Source organism: Equus asinus, chromosome 14 (assembly GCF_041296235.1).
Source record: "Equus asinus isolate D_3611 breed Donkey chromosome 14, EquAss-T2T_v2, whole genome shotgun sequence".
Lineage (NCBI taxonomy): Eukaryota > Metazoa > Chordata > Mammalia > Perissodactyla > Equidae > Equus > Equus asinus.
This window is the reverse complement of record NC_091803.1, coordinates 8,653,253-8,671,860: the sequence shown is the minus strand read 5'-3', so window position 1 is coordinate 8,671,860 and position 18,608 is coordinate 8,653,253. Positions and strand designations below refer to the sequence as shown.

General features: G+C 47.1%; 1 protein-coding gene across 1 annotated transcript in view; it reads right to left on the bottom strand.

Moving 5' to 3' along the window:
* LOC139040128 (heparan sulfate glucosamine 3-O-sulfotransferase 4-like) overlaps positions 1-17,649 on the bottom strand; it is a 57,744-nt gene extending 40,095 nt beyond the window's left edge. Inside the window, 3 exon segments of the mRNA XM_070484010.1 lie at positions 13,527-13,591; positions 13,594-14,616; positions 17,563-17,649. Of these exon segments, the coding sequence (XP_070340111.1) occupies positions 13,527-13,591; positions 13,594-14,616; positions 17,563-17,649 (1,175 nt within the window).
* Between the last annotated feature and the right edge of the window lie 959 nt (positions 17,650-18,608).

The window sequence follows — 18,608 nt, the reverse complement described above, 5'->3', positions numbered from 1 at the left end:
TCATAACGAGACACACTTATCAATTAATCAGTATCTACCAGGGGCTGCCATGAGGCTAGGCACTTTATATAATTTATCTCCCTTAACCCAATCAACAGCCTTATAGCAAAGGTATTACACTGTCTACTTTGCAAGATCACAAAATAAAGTTCAGAGAAGCCAAGCAATTAGCCCAAGGTCACAGAGTTAGGATTTAGCAGATCTGAGATTTGAGCCTGGGTCAGAATGACGCTAAAACCTGAACATAAACCTACTGAAAATCCAATCAGAATAGAAGAGTAGGATTAAATACAGGTGACAAGTGCTGTGAAGTGTCTAATACACATTTCCAGGGTCTCCACGCTGAGCCAAACCCCCTCTCTTCAAGCCCACCCCGGCTCTTCCACGAGGTCCATAATGTTGAAGTCATAAATACTGACTTTATCATTTTAAAGTGCGTGCACGGGTGTGTGAGAGTGTGCATGTGTTTTTCCCCAGTTTTAGTCTTCCATAAAACACTTGAATGATCAGCAACCCTAGAAGCCGATCATAATTCTAGTCATGAGATGTACCGACTGGCATAACTCAGCTTTAAAGAGGCTGCCTCTAAATGGGTTAAGTATGACTGAAGGACGCAGGTTCTCCCTAGGTGTAGACAGGGCGGAAGTGGACATTCTCAGAGGTGAACTCTTTCCAAGTGCCTATTTGATCCCCAAGGGTTCCCTCCACCCTGGGAGAGCTCAGCGCGCAATTCTCAAGCAAAACCAACACAGTATCAACATTAGACAACTGAGTTTTCCTGGTGGACGTTTTTGCTAAAATATCTTAGACGCTTACAAATCCTCACTCTTTTCCATTACCTATTTTTATTTTTTTACTTTTTTTTCCTAAAGCTTGGCACCCGAGCTGACATCTGTTGCCAACCTTGTTTTTTCTCTTCTTCCTCTCCCCAAAGACCCCCAGTACATAGTTGTATATTCTAGCTGTAGGTCCCTCTAGTCCTGCTATGTGCGACACCGTCTCAGCATGGCTTGATCAACGGTGCCGTGTCTGCGCCCGGGATCCACACTGGCGAAAACCCGGGCTGCTGAAGCGGAGCACAGGAATTTAACCAGTCGGCCACGGAGCCGGCCCCTCCATTACCTATTTTCAATTGAAGAAATACACTCATATGTTTTTTTAAAAAGAGAAGTTCACGGTGTAAAGGATTTACACCACTCTCTGCTCTGCGCCCTGGTTTTGTCATCCACAGTGGACCCCGGAGATCGCTTCATGTCTATCAGCACAGTGCTGTCCCATTCTTTGAACAGTGCATTGCAGCCCTTCTGTGGACATGCCATAATTTATTTAACCAGTCTCATACTGATATATACTGAGGCGGTTTCCAATCTTTAGCCATTGAAAATAAAACACAATTTGCATATGCCTTTTTGCTAGACAGCTGAGATTTCTGCAAACTGAAGGGAAGGTAGGATTGCTCTAACCGTGGTATGTACGTGTTCTTACATAGATGGTACCCTCCAACTCAAAAGTAAAGGTACCAAGAAGAAATCTAAGTGAGCCTACGGCGAACGTGAGCATTGGAAATGAAATCTGTCCTGAAAATTGTGCAATGCACGGTTCCTGCATCCGTCCTCCTTCTGAGAGAATCAGAGGACCCACGGCCACAGACAATGGAAAGATAGACAGGATCTAAAATACATCTTGCACTGTTTAAAATAAGAATTTCTTTTTGGAGGCATACATGAGAAACCCCACCGCTCTGTACGTTTTCAGCACAAAAGAATGACGCATCAGTGGTCCTGAGCTGGGTGAAAGAGTGATGCAGACAGAGGTTCTCCAGAATTCCGGGATCTTTATGCAGTCTGCCCTCACGATGTTTGATATCCATGGTGTGTAATAGTTTCTGTAAATTAAACTTCTTAATCTAACTTTATGATAAGAATGCTCGTCCTGTATTTCAGGTACTCCCTGGAGGGCAATATTCCAGAAAACCAGTTACCTGGGGGAATTCACGAAAACGTGCATGGATTAATAAAAACTAACAGACGTAGACAAAGCAGATCCCAGCACAGCATCATCATTCTATCCTTGCAAAAGTACCACGGAATTATTAGAGACTGGTACTCCCGTTTGAGAGATAAGAAAACAAAAGCTCAAAGGCTGAACACTTATCTATGTGCACAAGGCAAGGTAGACACAGAACTCAGACTCAAAGCCTTAATTCTGACTTCAGGTTCAGCTTTTTCTTTCAAAACACAACATGGCTCTAAACAGTCCAACTGCCCTGTGACACAGGCGCTCAGGCAGTTAGGCTCAAATACTTCCTCAGCTCCAGCGACACCCAACCCTCCAGCCCCCTGCAGAAGGCTCAGCCAGGAGGCACCGGGAAGGGTGCCCCTGTACCTACAGTGAGTGACATATCAAACACGGACTTCAGCGTAATGTTTTGATTGTTAAATGCCAACTATGTAATTTCGATAACGCATTTAGAGAAACATAATCCACTCTTAGAGCATAATGGTCTATCGGGAGCAATTGAACTCTTCTAAAACTTTGGCAGCATCAGCAACAAAGGCCAGGAACCAAAAGCCACGTTACAGTGAAGACACCTGGCTTGTGCCAGCCTGCTGTGTGACCCTGGGACTCCTGCCCGCCCTTCCAGGTCACATTCACTTTCTGTGTAACACTGGGATAAGAAAGTCTCGACTTCATGAGGCTGCAGTGAGGAATAAAGGAGGTGATGTCCTGAGGAATAAAGGAGGTGATGTCCTGTGTGGTAGGCAGCTTGTGGGAGACTGTTGAGCCCACATGGTTTGTTTGAGTGGGTTTCTCTTTCTTGTACCCAAAATAGTCTTGCAAAAATAGTACGTGAAAGAGCTGACAACAATTCTTAGCCAGAGTTCCCAAGAAACGTGAGTGTCATTTCTTTTCAGAAGCCTGGAGTTTTGCAAGAAAAGTTAGCACACAGCAGGCCCTCCTTCCATTCATTAATTCATTGATTCAGAATTAGTGATTAATAAACTACCATGACGGAGTGCCTGCTGGGTGCTAAGCACTGTTCTGGGCACCGGCAAGGAACGAGGTGGACAAGACCCCACTCTCATGTAATCTGCCTTCTGGTGAGGAAGTAGTAAGTAAGTAGCATGATTTTGGAAAGTAGCAAATGGTCTGAAGAAAATAAAACAGCATCACAAGCTCAGACGTGGAAAAGGGTCTTTAGGTAACTGGGAGAGGTATCTTCCAGGAGCTGAAATTTGAGCCGACACCTGAAGGACTGATAAGGAGCTGAGGGTAGTTTAAGGATCTGGGGCCGAGTATTTCAGGAGAAGGGAACAGTGGGAATGAGCCTGGTCCCAGAATGGTAGCCACTGCCACAGTTTGCTGTTGGGTCCAGACCGCCTCAATTAGCCCATCTGGTAGGCAAGCAGTCCATCTGCATGCAGAAAATCACAAGCTCCTAGAAGGGAACGCCAGCAGATTATTCACTCCTGTGATGCTGGAAGACACCACCTCCAGTGGGAAAGAGATTTGAAACAAATAAAAGGAAATGCTGCATGTTTGTGGCCAAACACCTGGGTCTGAATCCCAACTCCACATTTCGAGCAAGTTACTTGACCTCTCTGTGCCTCCGCTCCCTCGCCTGTAAAATCACAGCGCCTATCTCACCAGGTCCTCTGAAGACTGAATGACTCCACTGCTTGGAGCAGAGACTGGCGCACGTACAGGAATACAATATGTGTCTATCACCACTGCTGTCACTACCACCACCACCATTATTCTTTCCCATCCACACCGTCATCTCCCTGTCCCGTTGAAAATAACCATCACTTGTCCCTGACTGGACTTTTGCTTTGCAACAACAGGAGTGCATCTAAATTTACTGATTTACACCAATTCAACTATTAATCCACATCTTGGCACAGTCCTACCACCCCTGAATTTGGGATAGAAAACAATCAGCACCCACCCCACTGTTTATGAATCTAAACAGTAACAGCTGTCTTGCCATCCTCTCCGTAATGTGGAAAGTAAGGGAATTCTATACATGAAGTACAACATTTTCGCCACGTTCATATAACCAATACTTTCAGACCACTCTCAAACACACCCTCAACTTAGCAGCAAAGAACTCTAATCAAAGGAGGAGGGAGGGGGGAGGGAGGAGGGAAGAGCCAGGGACAAGATGAGAGAGAGGGAGGAGGGAGGGACGGGGGAGGGAGAAGGGAAGAGCCAGGGACAAGATGAGAGGGAGGGAGGAGGGAGGGAGGGGGGAGGGAGGGGGGAGGGAGAAGGGAAGAACCAGGGACAGGATGAGAGGGAGGGAGGGAGGGAGGGGGAGGGGGGAGGGATGGAAAAAAGTCATGCTAGCCAAGAGAAAGAGGTCACTTTCCATTTACTCCTTTCTTTGATGCCCCTCCATAAAGTACTAAAATTTGGTTCTTACAAGTCCCTTGCAACTTTTGCTAAATATATTTCAAGTTATTCTGTTTGGTTGGCTGGTTCTATAAATAGAATATTTTCTCTCATTATATTCCCAAAACGGTTGGGGTAGGCATATAGGAAAACTACAGATTTTGCATAGTATTTCCTCATCAGTGTCCTTAATGAACCCTATTATTGTTTCTAATAGATTCATGGGGGGATTGTTTATCTTAGATTTTCCAAAAGAAATGAAATTACTGGCAAATGGCGATAATTCTACCTCCCCCTTTCTTATTCTTTTTTGTATCTAACTGCATCATCTATTAATTACTGAGCAATGGTAAATAATAGTGATGATAATGGGCATTCTAGTCTTGCTCTGGATTTAATGGGAATGTTTCTAGTATTACACCATTAAAGATGATGCTGGCTTAGACGAACTCTATATGACTCCACTCATAGGTGGAAGTTAACATATTGACAAGTAGATCTGATCGGTGGTTACCAGGGAAAACGGGGGGTGGGGGGAGGGCACAAAGGGGGAAGAGGTGTACCCACAACATGACTAACAATAATGTACAACTGAAATCTCACTAGGTTGTAATCTATCATAACATTAATAAAAAAAAAAGATGATGCTGGCTTTGGGTAAGATCCCATTTTATTAGGAGGTGTTCTAAAAATTAGAAATAGGTGCTAATTTAATCACATGCGTTTTAGCATCCATCAAATAATTCACAGAATTTTTCTCATTTACTCGTATTAAGAATAAGTCAAATTATAAGTCAAATTATTAGATTTCCTAAGATTGAACCATCCTTCCATTCCTGGAATAAACCCCACTGTGTCAGGACTTTTATTACTCTGTGAGGTAACCATTCACTTGTCTGTTTCTCCACTCCACAGGCTCTTTCAGATCACCGGCCATGACTGATTCATGTCTGCCCCAGCACAAAGTTGACAGTCAATACATGTTTAATGAATAAATAAATGAATGAATAACTAAAATAACAAGTGCATGGAACCTCCCAAAATTAACCCTTTGTCCCTCTTTCTGGGTTAAAATACTCAGAGAGCTCATACACCTGTCCAAAGTAGATCTTTATAGGTTTAATAAACATGTGGCTAGACTGGTCCCCACTTCTTCTAGCAACAGAACCCTTGAACACCTCATCTTCATGGGGAAACTATTCCCTATGGTCTCAATGGGACTAGCCCTGGTTGCTTACTCCCCCCACAACTCCAGGCCAAAGGGGTGGCTACATCAGCCAGGCCCGATGAGGGTACTACACAACGACAGCTTTAGGAAGGAGCACATGACCCAACCTGGACAAAAGGCATCTCCAGGAATTTCTTGCAGAAGCTCTTAAGAAAAGTTTTTTCCAAATCACTTATCTACCCTAAGTTTCATGTAGCCTCATTATTAAGTATCTCAGTGATCAGACATCACAAATGTGAACTTACATTTATAAGTAAAGTACTTTGTTCAGTGTGCCCAGACATCTTTAGATCAGCAAAACTGTACTCATGAAAATATGGGTCTACGCTTCTCCTTTAGAGGCAATCCATCATGGAATCTTCTTGGCCTTCGGGAACTCAGCTTTGCTTGAATGTGTGGTCATTTCATATGGGCCTTTGTGGTGGAGCCGTCTGTCTTTTAATGGAGAAGTTATTTCCTTCTCTATGGTTTACTACTGCTTTTGGTTGAGGGTATTTTTACGTGAATAGAGCTAGCTGCAAATTTTCAAGAGACCAAGAAAAGAGACTATAAAATTTAGAAAATTTTATATTTCTGGAATTTTTAATAGCATTTACAATTCAACACAATGCAGAAGGAAAACAATACACTAGAGACTTCCATAATGAGGTTTAACAATTCTGTAATTTGGGGGAAAGTATAAACCTCTCAATTTAAAAAATATATATTACTTCCAAAAGAATTAAATAAACATATAATGTTTGTATCTGGTTCCTGCTTACCATCTTGCCTAAAATGTAGTGAGATAACCTATCTGAGAATGAGGCAAGGTAGAGACAAACCCGGCAAAGAATGGAAAGAGACAGAGACCTTGTCAAATCACTCAAGCCCCTGGATTCAGCTTTTCCTGAAGCCACTTACCCCACAGACTTCCTAATTACATAAGCCAATAAAACATCTTTTTTCATTTATAATAATTTAAGCTCAATTTCTATCATTCACAACCAAAAAAGTATTGCCTAATTGATGTGTTGCTTTGTTTCCCTGTAAATATGCTTTACACATTCTTAAATAAAGATTGAAAAAAAAAAAGTAAAGGCAGGCAACCCTAACCAACCGCTTGCTTTTAATTAATGGCAAGATGGGCTGAAAAGCTCCCTTAGTGAATTATAATTTCAGACTGAAATTCCCAAAACAGTTATAGAGGAGCTTGTCAAGCCGCAGAAACCAATGGAATCAAGAGATGACTTGAAAGATCGGTGGTTCAATCAGTTTCAGAAATAGCATCCATTATGCAAACCCAAAACCTTTAAAACTTTCTAACGCACAACCCTAGCAATCTCTCATTCACCTAAAGTCTCAAGGCCCCTCTCCTGACTCAATTTAAAACTAAAAATGCCTGGTATGATTTACAAAAGTTAAAATAATTAAATCATGTTCTGATGGCCAGAGAACTCCAGGGAAAGTGGCCAAATCGCAACGTAGGGAGTTTGGCGGGATCTTCTCGAACAGTCCTGCCTTCTCCAGTGCCTTCAGCTCTGCAGAAAAATGGAAGGCAAAGCATGCCCTCGGCATTCTAAATGCCTCAGTCCCTCTCCACTGCAGGCGGCCTCCATTCCTACTGTGGGCTCAAGAAAATGTGAGCAGGAAAGCCCCGAGAGCCTGCCCCCTTCCATTCCCCCATCCCCTTAGTGGAGAAGTCTGGCTGCAGGTACCCCAGGAAATCAGGCTCTTCTCCTCCTTCGGCTCATGTCACAGTAGACCAAATTCTGGAATCGGTTTGGATTATTCTCTGGAGAGCTACTTAAGAGTCACTTCAGGGTTTGAAATCCCTCATTCAGACATAATCTTGAAATGAAAGACAATTTGTTAATGAAAAATGCATTACAGCTTTCTCTGTAGGGCCCTCCGTACTGATAGGCAGGATAAAAGGAAGGAATTGAAGGAAAATGAAGGAGAAAAGCAAAGGAAAAGGAAAATTAGGAGAGAGAGAGAGAGAGGAGAGAAGGAGAAGAAGAAATTTATCATGTCACACAATCTGCGTGGGGACACTTTTTAAGTGCCGCTTCATTTCACCCTCACATAATCACTTGCAAGTAAGTAACACTGAGCCCATTCTACAGACAAAAAAATGGAGGCTTGCTGATAGTAAGTAACTTGTCTAAGGTCACACAAGGAGGATGCAGTGGATTCTGACTCAGAGATACAAAAACAGGCTCCAAATAATGTTGCTCCTACAGTGCTCTCGTGCTTCCTCTGAAGGGTCTAACACAGACGTCTGCTCCAGAACCAAAGCATTCTAGTGGGCGAATGGGCCCTACGGAGACAATACAACCTCATCAGAAAAGAAACAGGGATTTTAAAAAAAAAAGATGAAAAGAAAAGAAAAGGACAGAAAGAAACAATTTAATATAAGTAACCCGATGCCCAACAGAACTAGGATGGGGCAAGGCAAAGCCAGAACCCAATTTTTCTAACTCTCATGTCTTACTCAAACCACCTGACCAGAACCTATTATATAAGTATAGTTTATCAATATGGATCAAATAGGGGACTGCCTCATTAATGAGTGAAAAGCTGAAAATTTTCTCGACTTCTGGAAAATGTTCATTGGGAACAAATGGGAAATTTTGGGGGGAATTGTCCTTTTCTCCCTCAATGTTCCTCTTTCTACCCAGCTCCTTTTGCTGTTGTTGCAATGTATCTGGGAGGTATTTGCCCCACGCTCTTGCAAAATCTGCAAAGGAGGAAAACTCTAACCTAAAATAGCACACAGAAGCCACAATTCTGACAACCACAAAGGGTACGGGTGTGCCAGTTACTTTCCGAAATGAGTTTAAGCCAGAGTCACAGACTGGTAGCCGGCTGGCTGTACCCAGCCCACAGGTGGGTTTTGTTTGTCGGCAGTGCTGGCCCACACTGTGCTCAGAAGAAATTTCCATCTGTTGCCAACATTAAACACCAGATAATTTCACATCAAAAACTGGATTTCCAGTTTCTCTTACCAAGTGGAAGATCTGATAACCCTGATGCCACATTTGCACATGGAAAAGAGTAGCTGCCCCTTTAGACAGCATGTGCGTCCCAGTTTCTCCCCACCTGGTCTGTTTCACTCATTTATACAATCGCTGTGGGCCCAGAAGGCATGTGAGTTGGTGACCCTTGGTTTAAGAGGTTAAGCAGATGTAGACTGCAAAGCCAATCATTATTAGACTTTTCCTAAAAACACCCCCAATAACAGACTCTTCTCTCAGTATTAAGACAGCTGTGACAGAAGGTAAGGCATATGAGACCAAAAGGATTTGAGAAATGGAAAAACCCAGTAGTTGAGTCCATTTGGATTTTTGGTCTAGGATACTCACTTTTTGCTTAGAAAATACTTTCACTTTTATTATTTCATTTATTCCTCTCAACAGTCCTGCAAGGAAGGAATTATTCTCAGATAAACTGAAAATGAGTGATGTTAAATCAGTTATCCAACCAAGATCATCTAACTAGTAAGTTGCAAAACCCAATTTTGTCCAGCTACAAACACCTTGCTTTTGAAATAATGAAAGAACACTCTGTAAGGTCATAAGGCCTGCTTCCACCTCAGGGCCTTTGTGCCTGCTGTTCCCTCTATTGGAAACCTCTCCACCTAGATCTCCACATGGAAGGATCTTACTCTTTCACTTCATTTACATCCCCTCCCCAGAGAGGTTTCCCCTAACCATTTGACTCAAAATAATATCTGTGCATGCACACACACACACCCCAATTACTCTCTAGACTCCTGCTTCTCAAAGTGAGGTTCAGGGATCAGCAGCGTCAGCATCAACTGGGAAGTTAGAAACGCAGAGTCTGAGGCCCCTCCCCAGACCTGCTGAATCAGAATCTGCATGTTAACAACACCCCAGGTGATCCATGTGCATTTCAAGTTTAAAAAGCACTGCTCTACAGGAGCCCTGCCCAGTGGAAATGCAATGGGAGTCACAAGTGTCATTTTAAGTTTTCCACAGCCACATTAAAAAGGTTAAAAGAACGACTCATTTGTTTGCTGTCTCCCCTAACGCCCTACTAAAAGATGCCATTTCCACAAGAACAGGTCCTCCCTCTGTCTTCTTCTCCACTTTATCCCCAGTACCTGAAACAGTACTGGGCACATGGTAAACGTTATTAAGTGTTTGTTGAATGAAAGAAGGAAAACACATTCTAGTACTTTCTGTGCGGCAGCGTGGCACAGGGAAAGAAACCAGCACTCTGAAATTGGACAGATGTGGTCAACTCAACCACTGACCAGCTGAGCAACCTTCAGCCAGTGGTTCACCCTCTGGGAGCCACCTGGAGTGTAAACCAGGAATGTTGCTGTTTAACTCACAGCCTCATCATGACACCCCGATGTGATAACATGTCTGTGAAGCACCAACCACCACAATCACAGGCATTCAATCAATGCCAGTGCCTTTCCATTGTCCTCTTTCATTCTCTCCAAATACCACATGCGAATAACGCTGCTGACCACTTTCCTCTGTGTGGCATGAGCATGACTGAAGCTGTTTTCCTGAGTTATTTTCCCCCAGCCAATGGGACCTGCCTATTAACTGCTACCACTGCAGACAACTGGAAACCGTGGAGGGTCCCTTCTCAGCACCCTGGAGCTGAGTGGCTCCCAGAGCAAAGTGGTCACGGTTACTGTTCAGTCTGTAAACCACGAGGGAGGCCACAGCTCGAGTCGTCTCTGTCACTTTGATGAGTTCTGCTGTGGCAGCCAGTTGGCCTGCCACAAGGTCCCATCCCTTAGGAGAGTTCAGGTCTCTGCCCAGCCAGAGTGTATCAGCTCATACTGAAAGGTGTGTTCTGGCTTTACCCTTTTATTTGGGGGGTGGACAGAGGAAGGAGTGGAGGGTTTAATCTACTCCCACTTATTAATCACTGGCCTCTGTCCATCCACCAAGTGAGGCTTGCTTCTCCATAGCTTTAACACACACATCCTAATCCATCAGTCCACCCTGCCCTGAAAATCCAATGCACATGTTCTCATCTCAGATGTGTCTTTGACTCACGTTAGATCAACAGCACAGGAGAAAGCAAAACCCAGATTTAGATACAGCCTGAGGAACACCAGAAATAAAACTGCTAGGGCTGCCTAGTTGGATATGAGGAAACCCCAAGCCAGCTGTGCCGAGAGCAGCCCCAATTTCTTCTCGCTCTCCCTCTTGCTGAAAACACAACCAGAACAGAAACACTAGCAGAATTAGTAGGCTATTGGGAAACACGCTGAAAAGAAAAACAAAAACAAAATAAATATATGGGGGGAAATCAAAGCCTTTAATTAACCTGTGGATCTCTAACCAGTTAAACAGTAGAGTAAGATTTCAGGCAGAATACGTGGTATAACCATTTAAGTAGCGATGCCACCACTGAAAAGATGCAGTTGCACCAGGGAACCAAGAGGAAGGGTTTCTGTTACTGGTTTGAATCAATGCCACTGTTTCCTTTTCTACAATAGAGTGAGGTTGTCATCCCCTCTTCCTACATGGGAGAGAGAGGAGCCTGAAGAGGTGCAGCAAGTAAAATTCCCACAAATGTCCTCAAAGCACTGCTGTCCCTCATAAGGCTGGAGAGCGGTCCAAGGCCAGTGCCAGCCCACTCGGCTCCTGCAGGTCCAACGGGTTTCTGGGAGTCTTCTCAACAGCCAGGTTTGGGTGGCTAATGATTACCTCTATGTTAGACAGATTCTCCTCCCGCACTTCCAATCGGCACCACTGAGCATAAGGGTCTCCCACAGGCAAGTCACTGGCGTAGCAGATCAAGGACACAGAGACACCGCATGGTCCTCTGAAGTGAGGATCAAGAGGATCCAGTTCTGTCCACACCTCTCCAGTGGAACAGTTCTACAGGTGGCTACCAAATACTGACACGCAATACCACAAGGTCCAAATACCACAAGTGATGGCTGAGAGTACCACCGAGCTGGAATGACATCGTCAGTAGCCATGTCATGACAGCGAGGCCGGTTCATACCTTCCTTTCCCAGCCACAGTGTAAAACAACATGAGAAAATCTGGCATCTTCTATCCTTTCATTCAGAAAATTCTCCAGACCCTACGATGGGACTTCCTGACACGCACTCCACCACGCACACGTCATCAACGTTATTTTAAGTCACCTGAGTCAAACACCCCCATCTCTATTTCCAGCTGCCACAAAGCAACACAACACACGTTGGAAAGGTCTGATCTTCAGGCCTTCCTTTCCCCCAAATGGCATCTGACACTTCTCACAAGATACACAGCTTTAAAATTAGAACTGGAAAAGACCACAGTGACCCTCATAGGGCTGAAGCTGCCCCACAGCAGAAATCAGAACATTCCTACAACCAACAATTAAACAACCGAAACCTTCCCAAACATCCCCTTCCTTCTCTGGTTTGCTGTTGTTGCATTAATCATCCTGACACCTTTTTAATTATAATCGCAAACTCGAAGCCATGACTTGCAATGTTATAAATACTGATTTTCCAGTTCAAGCAGGCATTGACTGGTTTCTGTTTTGATAGGAAGGGGCTGTTTGAAGCCTCCTAAAATGTTGCAACTCGTCTGTTGAAACAGACGAGACATTAACAGACACGTTTGCTGTTTCCATTTAACCTGCTGGAATGTTTATGCCTAAGTGTACTTTTTCTCAAGCTTTGAAAGCATAAGGCGTATTTTCTAAAGCGGAAGAAATCAATCAATACATATTATATATTCATATATAATAGATGTTATATAATACACACATACAGCAATATGTATTATTATATAATACACATTTACTATATATTTCTGAAGTCAGGTTATTTCTAAAACTGTCGCAGGCTGCAATTTAAACTTAGAAAGCACATCTCTTCAACAGCAAGGCAACTCGTCAGGAAACAATCCTTATTTTACCTATTGGCCTTGTGAAGATGATAATACCACTTTAGCTGACAAAGCCTGTGTTTGTCTGACAATTCCAATTAATTACTGAGACGCAACAGAGATGGGACCAGCCATCCAGATGTTTTTCAGAAAGAGCTAAAAAGGGGTGGGGAGTAAAGGAGGTTTGCCTTTTGGGCATCTGCTCCAGTGTTTTTTAAATGTTATGGCGGGCAAGAAAGCCGGATCACTAAGTTATTTTACCTGCACTTAACTTTCTACTCTCCTCTCCTTTCCCTCACCGCTGGGAGACGGTGGAAGACAAGGGAGATGAACATCTCACAAGACAGAAGCTCTAATCTGTTGCCAAGGAGGCGACGGTAAGAAAGGGCAGGGGTGCAGGATGTAAAAACTCTTAGGGCACCGACTGTCGTGCAGACCTTGATGCTCCTGATGCCAAAGCAACCCAGGGTTGCTGGAGATGGGGAACATCCTCAGTCTTTTCTAGCAAGCCAAAACTCGCCAGCATCATCTTTTTAACTGTTCCCTGTTCATTTTGCTCTAACCTGAAAATACTAAAGTCGGATTCCAGACACGCAAATACGTTTGAGGGCGATTTTGAGAGATTCCAGGAGATCTCAAAGCCCTTCAGTCAATCTAGCTATCCTGCTTCATGCCTTAGCGTCCCCAACGCAGCAGCGCAGAGCCCCACAAGAGCCCAGGCTGGGAAACACCCCGCGGGCACCTGGGCTGGGGATTCCCAGGCGTGGAGCTAGGCAGCTTCAGAAAGCACCTCCCTGGGTGAGGAGCCTGAGGCAGGCAGGGCAGTGTGACACCAGCTCCCCTAACCCTGAAATACAGCAATCCCTGGCCAGCCTCCAGTCCTCTCCGCGCTCCCCCGAGCAGGCCCGCCAGGGTCCGCAGAGCCCTCGTGGGGCGAAGGGTTCTCGGGGAAGTGCCTGGATATCCAAGGGCGTGGGAAGCCGCAGCTTTCCCTCTGGGTCTTCCCCACCCATCTATCCCCTGCGCCAAGCCCAGAGTCCTACCTGTACCACTCCAGCCCCTTTTCGTAGTTCCTGTCGAAGAAGTGTGGCTCTATGCCCACGGTCCGCAGGCCCGCACGTCCGGGTGGACTCGGATCGCCTCCAGCAGCTCGCGGGTGCCTCCTTTCTTGACCCCGATGACGAGTGCGTGTGGCAGCTTCTTCTCCCCATAGTCGGGGGTGCTGAGGGCGCCGCGCCTCTCGATGCTCCCGTTGGCCGCTCTCAGGCCTGCGAGCTCCTCGTCGGTGGTGCTGGTCTCCTGCGCTTCACACTCCAGCAGCGCGCTCGGCGCAGTCATCATCTCGCCAGGGGCCAGCGGGGTCCGGAGCCAGGTGTCCCGAGCGCCCCCGCCGCCGATTGCCAACACCCAGCCGTCGGCCCCGGGGGCAGCGGGCTGCTCGGAGGGCTCCGGGGGCTCCCCGCGGCTCGCGTTGTCCGGCGTCGGCGCGGGCGGCTGCGAGGGGGTGCTGAGGTGCACGGGGGGCGGCAGCAGAGAGGGTGGCGGCGGGCTCGGCGGGGGCTCGGCGGCGGCGCGCGGCGGCTCGGCGGCGGCGCGCGGCGGCTCCTGCAGCGCCAGGGTGAACTGCAGGGAGCGCGAGCCGCCCAGGAGGCTGTAGCACAGGTAGGTGACGGACAGGGACAAGGTGCACAGAAAAAGCAACTTGCTCGCCGGCGGCCACTTAGCAGAGGCGCTGGGCGGCAGCGGCGCGGTGAGAGTTGGAGGCGGAGGCGGAGGAGGTGCGGGCCACGGGGCCACCGCGGCTCCCGGCTCGCGGCAGCAGCCCCCGGCGCTGCCCGGACATGGTTTCAGCCGCCGCCGCCGCCCAGGCGCCCCGGCTGCGTGAAGCGACTCCAATGCACCCCCGGCCCTGGCCGCTGTCCCGCTGCGCCAGGGGAGAGCCCGGCTGCATGGCCCCACTCCCCACTCTTCCCGCGGAGTCCGGGTGGCCCTACACCACCCCCGAGGGGGGCGCACTGACCCGTCGGCTGCACCTGTTCCGTCTGCAGCGCCCCCGCTTCCCGGCTCCGCCGCGGCTCCTGCTGCAGAGGCTGAAGCCGCGCGCTGTTGCAGCCCCGAGTTCCTTCCCCACTGCTAACTTTCTGCCGGAAGAGAGGAGAGGCGCGGAGGGGAGGCGGAGGGGCCGCGGAGGGGCCCGTGCGCGCGCCGCGCGCCGCGCCCCGCGCGTCGCCGAGAGAAGGGTGAGTGCGCCTCGCGCGCGCCTGTGGATTGGGACGCGGAACGGAGGCGTGCGCTAGGGCTGGGGCACCTGGCAAAGCGGAGATCGTGCCCCCCCATCCCGCCCCCCGCCCCGCAACGCATTCACGCTGGAGGGGTTTGCCGCCCAACCCCGCGTGCTTCCCCTCCCCTGGGAGCCTGGGACGCCAGTTTCTCCTTCCCTCTCCCAATACTTTCAGAGACTAGAGCCCCACACCTGCCGCCAGAGCCGCACACCAGGAAGCTGGGGGCCACAAGGTGGTGAGCTCTCGCTTCCCCTTTTCTCATGGGACTCCAAGCAAACTCGGTCCATCCATGACCCGCCCTTCTCCCTTCCTGGACATCCTCCTGCCTTTGACCCAGGAGGAATTTCTTGTCCATACCAGGATTCCCATGCCAACTTCCATCTTTCCAGCCTCCCCATCTTAGCTTGAAGCTCCTGATTGGTGGAGCTTTGACACAAACCCCCAGATTTCCTTGCCCTAGAGCTTTTGCCTCTGTCCCGCCACCGGTTGACTATGCTTTTTGCTCCAAAAGGAGAGGCTGTCTCCTCCTGGACACCCTGAACCACAGATGCACATGCGCCCCTTGGGGGCCATTGCGGCTAAAGGAGTTCGGATTTCCCTGGACTAAAATAGACTGAGACTATCATCACTCTTAACAACTTATAAGCAGAGAGAAGTTGTGTTGCTGTGTCTGTGCGTCACTTCATTGAATTAAAAAAAAAAAGTATCTTCTTTGCAGAGAGATTTCCGGCCCTCACCTTCCTCTCCTGGGGGGAATGGTAAACATCATAAGGCTTTGGAACATTCAAGACTACACTTTGCTTCCTGTTTCCTTTTGCACAGGGAGGTAGAGGAAATGCGAGGCTGGAATGGCAGGAAGAGGCAGAGCGGTCAACTGAGGCACTCCAGCGAACTCTGCTTCCTGGGGGCAGGGGCTGGCCCTGCATGCACATGGCGCCAGTCTTTCCCAGAGGCTGGCTCCAGTGAGTCCTGTTTACCCTGCTAGCCACAGCTGGGTGCCTGGAGGGTCTGCTTTCACCTACAGGGCTGATGTGGTTGGCATCTCCAGTTTTGTTTGATCACATAACAGGGACTGCTGGGAGCCGTGGCTACATCATTTGATCGGCTGTTTGACAGGGTCCAGCCGATTAACGCCGAGGGGTGCAGGGTCGCCCCTTGGTGAAGAATAACCGGCCAGCCCCTCACATAGTTCTGAAACCTGTGCTGCTTCTAATTGCCCTTCATTCCTTTTCCTTTCTTAACCTCCAGTTTTCACTCCTTTGGGTGGCTGCTTGGGAGGCACTACCTCCTGGGAAAATTAGATATAGTAAGAGAATGTGACCACCTGCAGGTAACTTTCAAGATATTTTTCAGTTAATTAATGGAGGAGCACACAGTCCCATTTGAGACAATCAGAAAGGAATCCTGCCCAGATAAGATGTCGAATTAGGTTTATGGCCTCCATCTGGTTAATGTTTCCTTCTCCCTCCAGTTCTTTCTCTAAATATACATATGCATCGTCCTTCTAAGTTTGTTGGTTAATTGGTTGATCAAGAAGTATCTATATATTATTCTTGACCTTCTGCTTTCTGTTAAAATGTTATAGAGGTTTTCTCCTAAAAGCAATAAATAATAAATAATTGGTGAGTAGAAGGGCCGAGGGGTGCAAGAATGCCCCTCGGTGAAGGATGGCCGGCCAACACCCCCGATATTTTCTGAATTATATGCATGCTTTCTATCAAGGTTATGTGTATACTTATTTCTCTTTTTTATTCTTGAAGATATATAGTTTAGTTTAGCTTTTCAGCCCTTTATTTTACTAACAATATGATACTTTCTCGGCAGTGTACTTAAGGGACCATTAGCTCTACAATCTAAAAGACAAAGGAATGCTTCCACCCCCTAAAGGGCGCGAAAAAGTAAAGATGTTTAACTGCCCGCTGAGAATACAGATAGCCCTGGGGATAAGACACCCTGGAGTCGCCTTTTGTTCCCATTAACCATCTACACTAATGGCATAAATGATTGAGGGAGGCAGGGATGGCTCCACCAGGATGTAACCAGACGGACTGCTGTCCTGTCCGGAGGCCTGGACCTTCTCTCTTTGATTTAACTTTACCATGAATTACAACAGATGCCTAGGTACCTATCTCCTTTAGCTTAGAGACAACAAACACTAGTTAATTGCAGAGAAGACGATCATTAACCTTATGCTCTATAGAATGGAATGCTAATAAATATTCTTGTGCTCATTTCTTACTTCCTTATCTCTCTGAGAATATTTGTAAAACTATTTCTGTACTAATCCTGAAAAATATATAAACGACACTTGTGCACAGTAAAGTCGGACTTGCTAACACCAACCCAAGTCTCACGTCCCCTTTATTTGCCCCCTCCCTCATCGTGCCGACGCCGTCCATCCCTCAGGAACCTGGACTCCGCCGGGGCGGGACCCCGGCAAGGGACAACAGTTGAAAGAAAATGTATATAGTGTCTAAATATTAACTAGATACCTAGTGCCAAAGAGAGAAAAAACTGTTGCTCCAATAACATGAACACAGACTTTTCCCTGAGTGAACAGAAGCTCACGGCTGCTCTCAGCTGGACGTGAGCTTCCTTCACTGCAGCTTCAGCTCAGATAAAGATTATTCCTTTAGAATATATTTTTTATGGTACACCGGAGACCTCTGAAATGCAGAGTCTGGTGTCCTGTAAATCGTTTCGTGGAACTAGGGATGCTTTTTCAAACACCACGCAACTGCACTCCTGTAATGTTAATGGGAAGGGGCCAACTGGAGCTGGGAGCAGCACAGCTTGCCCATCCCTCCTTCGGCTCCAAGCCCAGCTCTGGGTGGTCGCCCAGGAGGGCCCGGTTGCAGCAAATATTGTCACTGCTGTCTTCCATCTCCCTTTCAAAGCTAAGGCACCAGGATGCCCAGCACGTGGTCCAGGGGCCTCCTGACAGTCCCTGCCCAGCTCCCGGACTTCTCTATCCCCGCTCTGGGCAATCCAAATGAACTTGCTCTGTAGCTAGTTTTACTAAAGATGTGCTTTCAAATTTGGAAAGGTTTTGATGAAATGGTACTAACATTTAACCTAGAGGTGGCAAACTGCTAACAAATTAAGAGCTGAATGTGGCCAGCGCAGTGATATTAAAAAGTTGAAACTGGTTGCAGTGGTGTAAAATTGAGGACTTTCCCAAAAAATTTGGCTATGAGGTTTCTGCTGAAATAGTAGATCCAGCAACTTTGGGCCCCTCAGCCAGAACCGAGAGGCCCCCCTGACATGGAGCATGTGCCCTGTTCGTCACGGTGCCCCCCCAGAGTGCCCTCATACATTTATGTTACTTGCCTGGATGCTGCTAATGAGGACACTTCCCAGTGTCCCTTCTCCCTCTCGTCCACAGATAGTCCTACTTAAATAAGAGACTCTTGAAAGAACGGAACCCCGTTGGTGAAATGATAGGTCCCACAACTGATGGGGAAGAGGTGATTTTTGGGGAGAGGAGCTTTGTAGATTTCTCACTTGGGCACTTACCTGTTTTGTTCTCCATCCAGGTTTTTTCTGGGAGCAAGTTCTTGAGAAACCTATAATGAAAAGTAGGAGCTATCTACATAGGGAGAACTCAGACTTCGTTCAGCAATTCCCTGGGCGTCTGGAGACTCGATAGAATACTTTTTTCTTTTTCCACTGCCAACACCCATGCCCATTCAGGCCTATGAGAGTTTTTACAATGCTCCTCCAACTGGTCTCCAGGCCTCCAGCGTGCCTCATTTCTCTTCATCGTAGAGGACAATAGCAGATCAATGTTTCTGAGGCATGGCTCCACCAGTGCCCTCTCTGATGCAGAAACCTTCCTCTCAC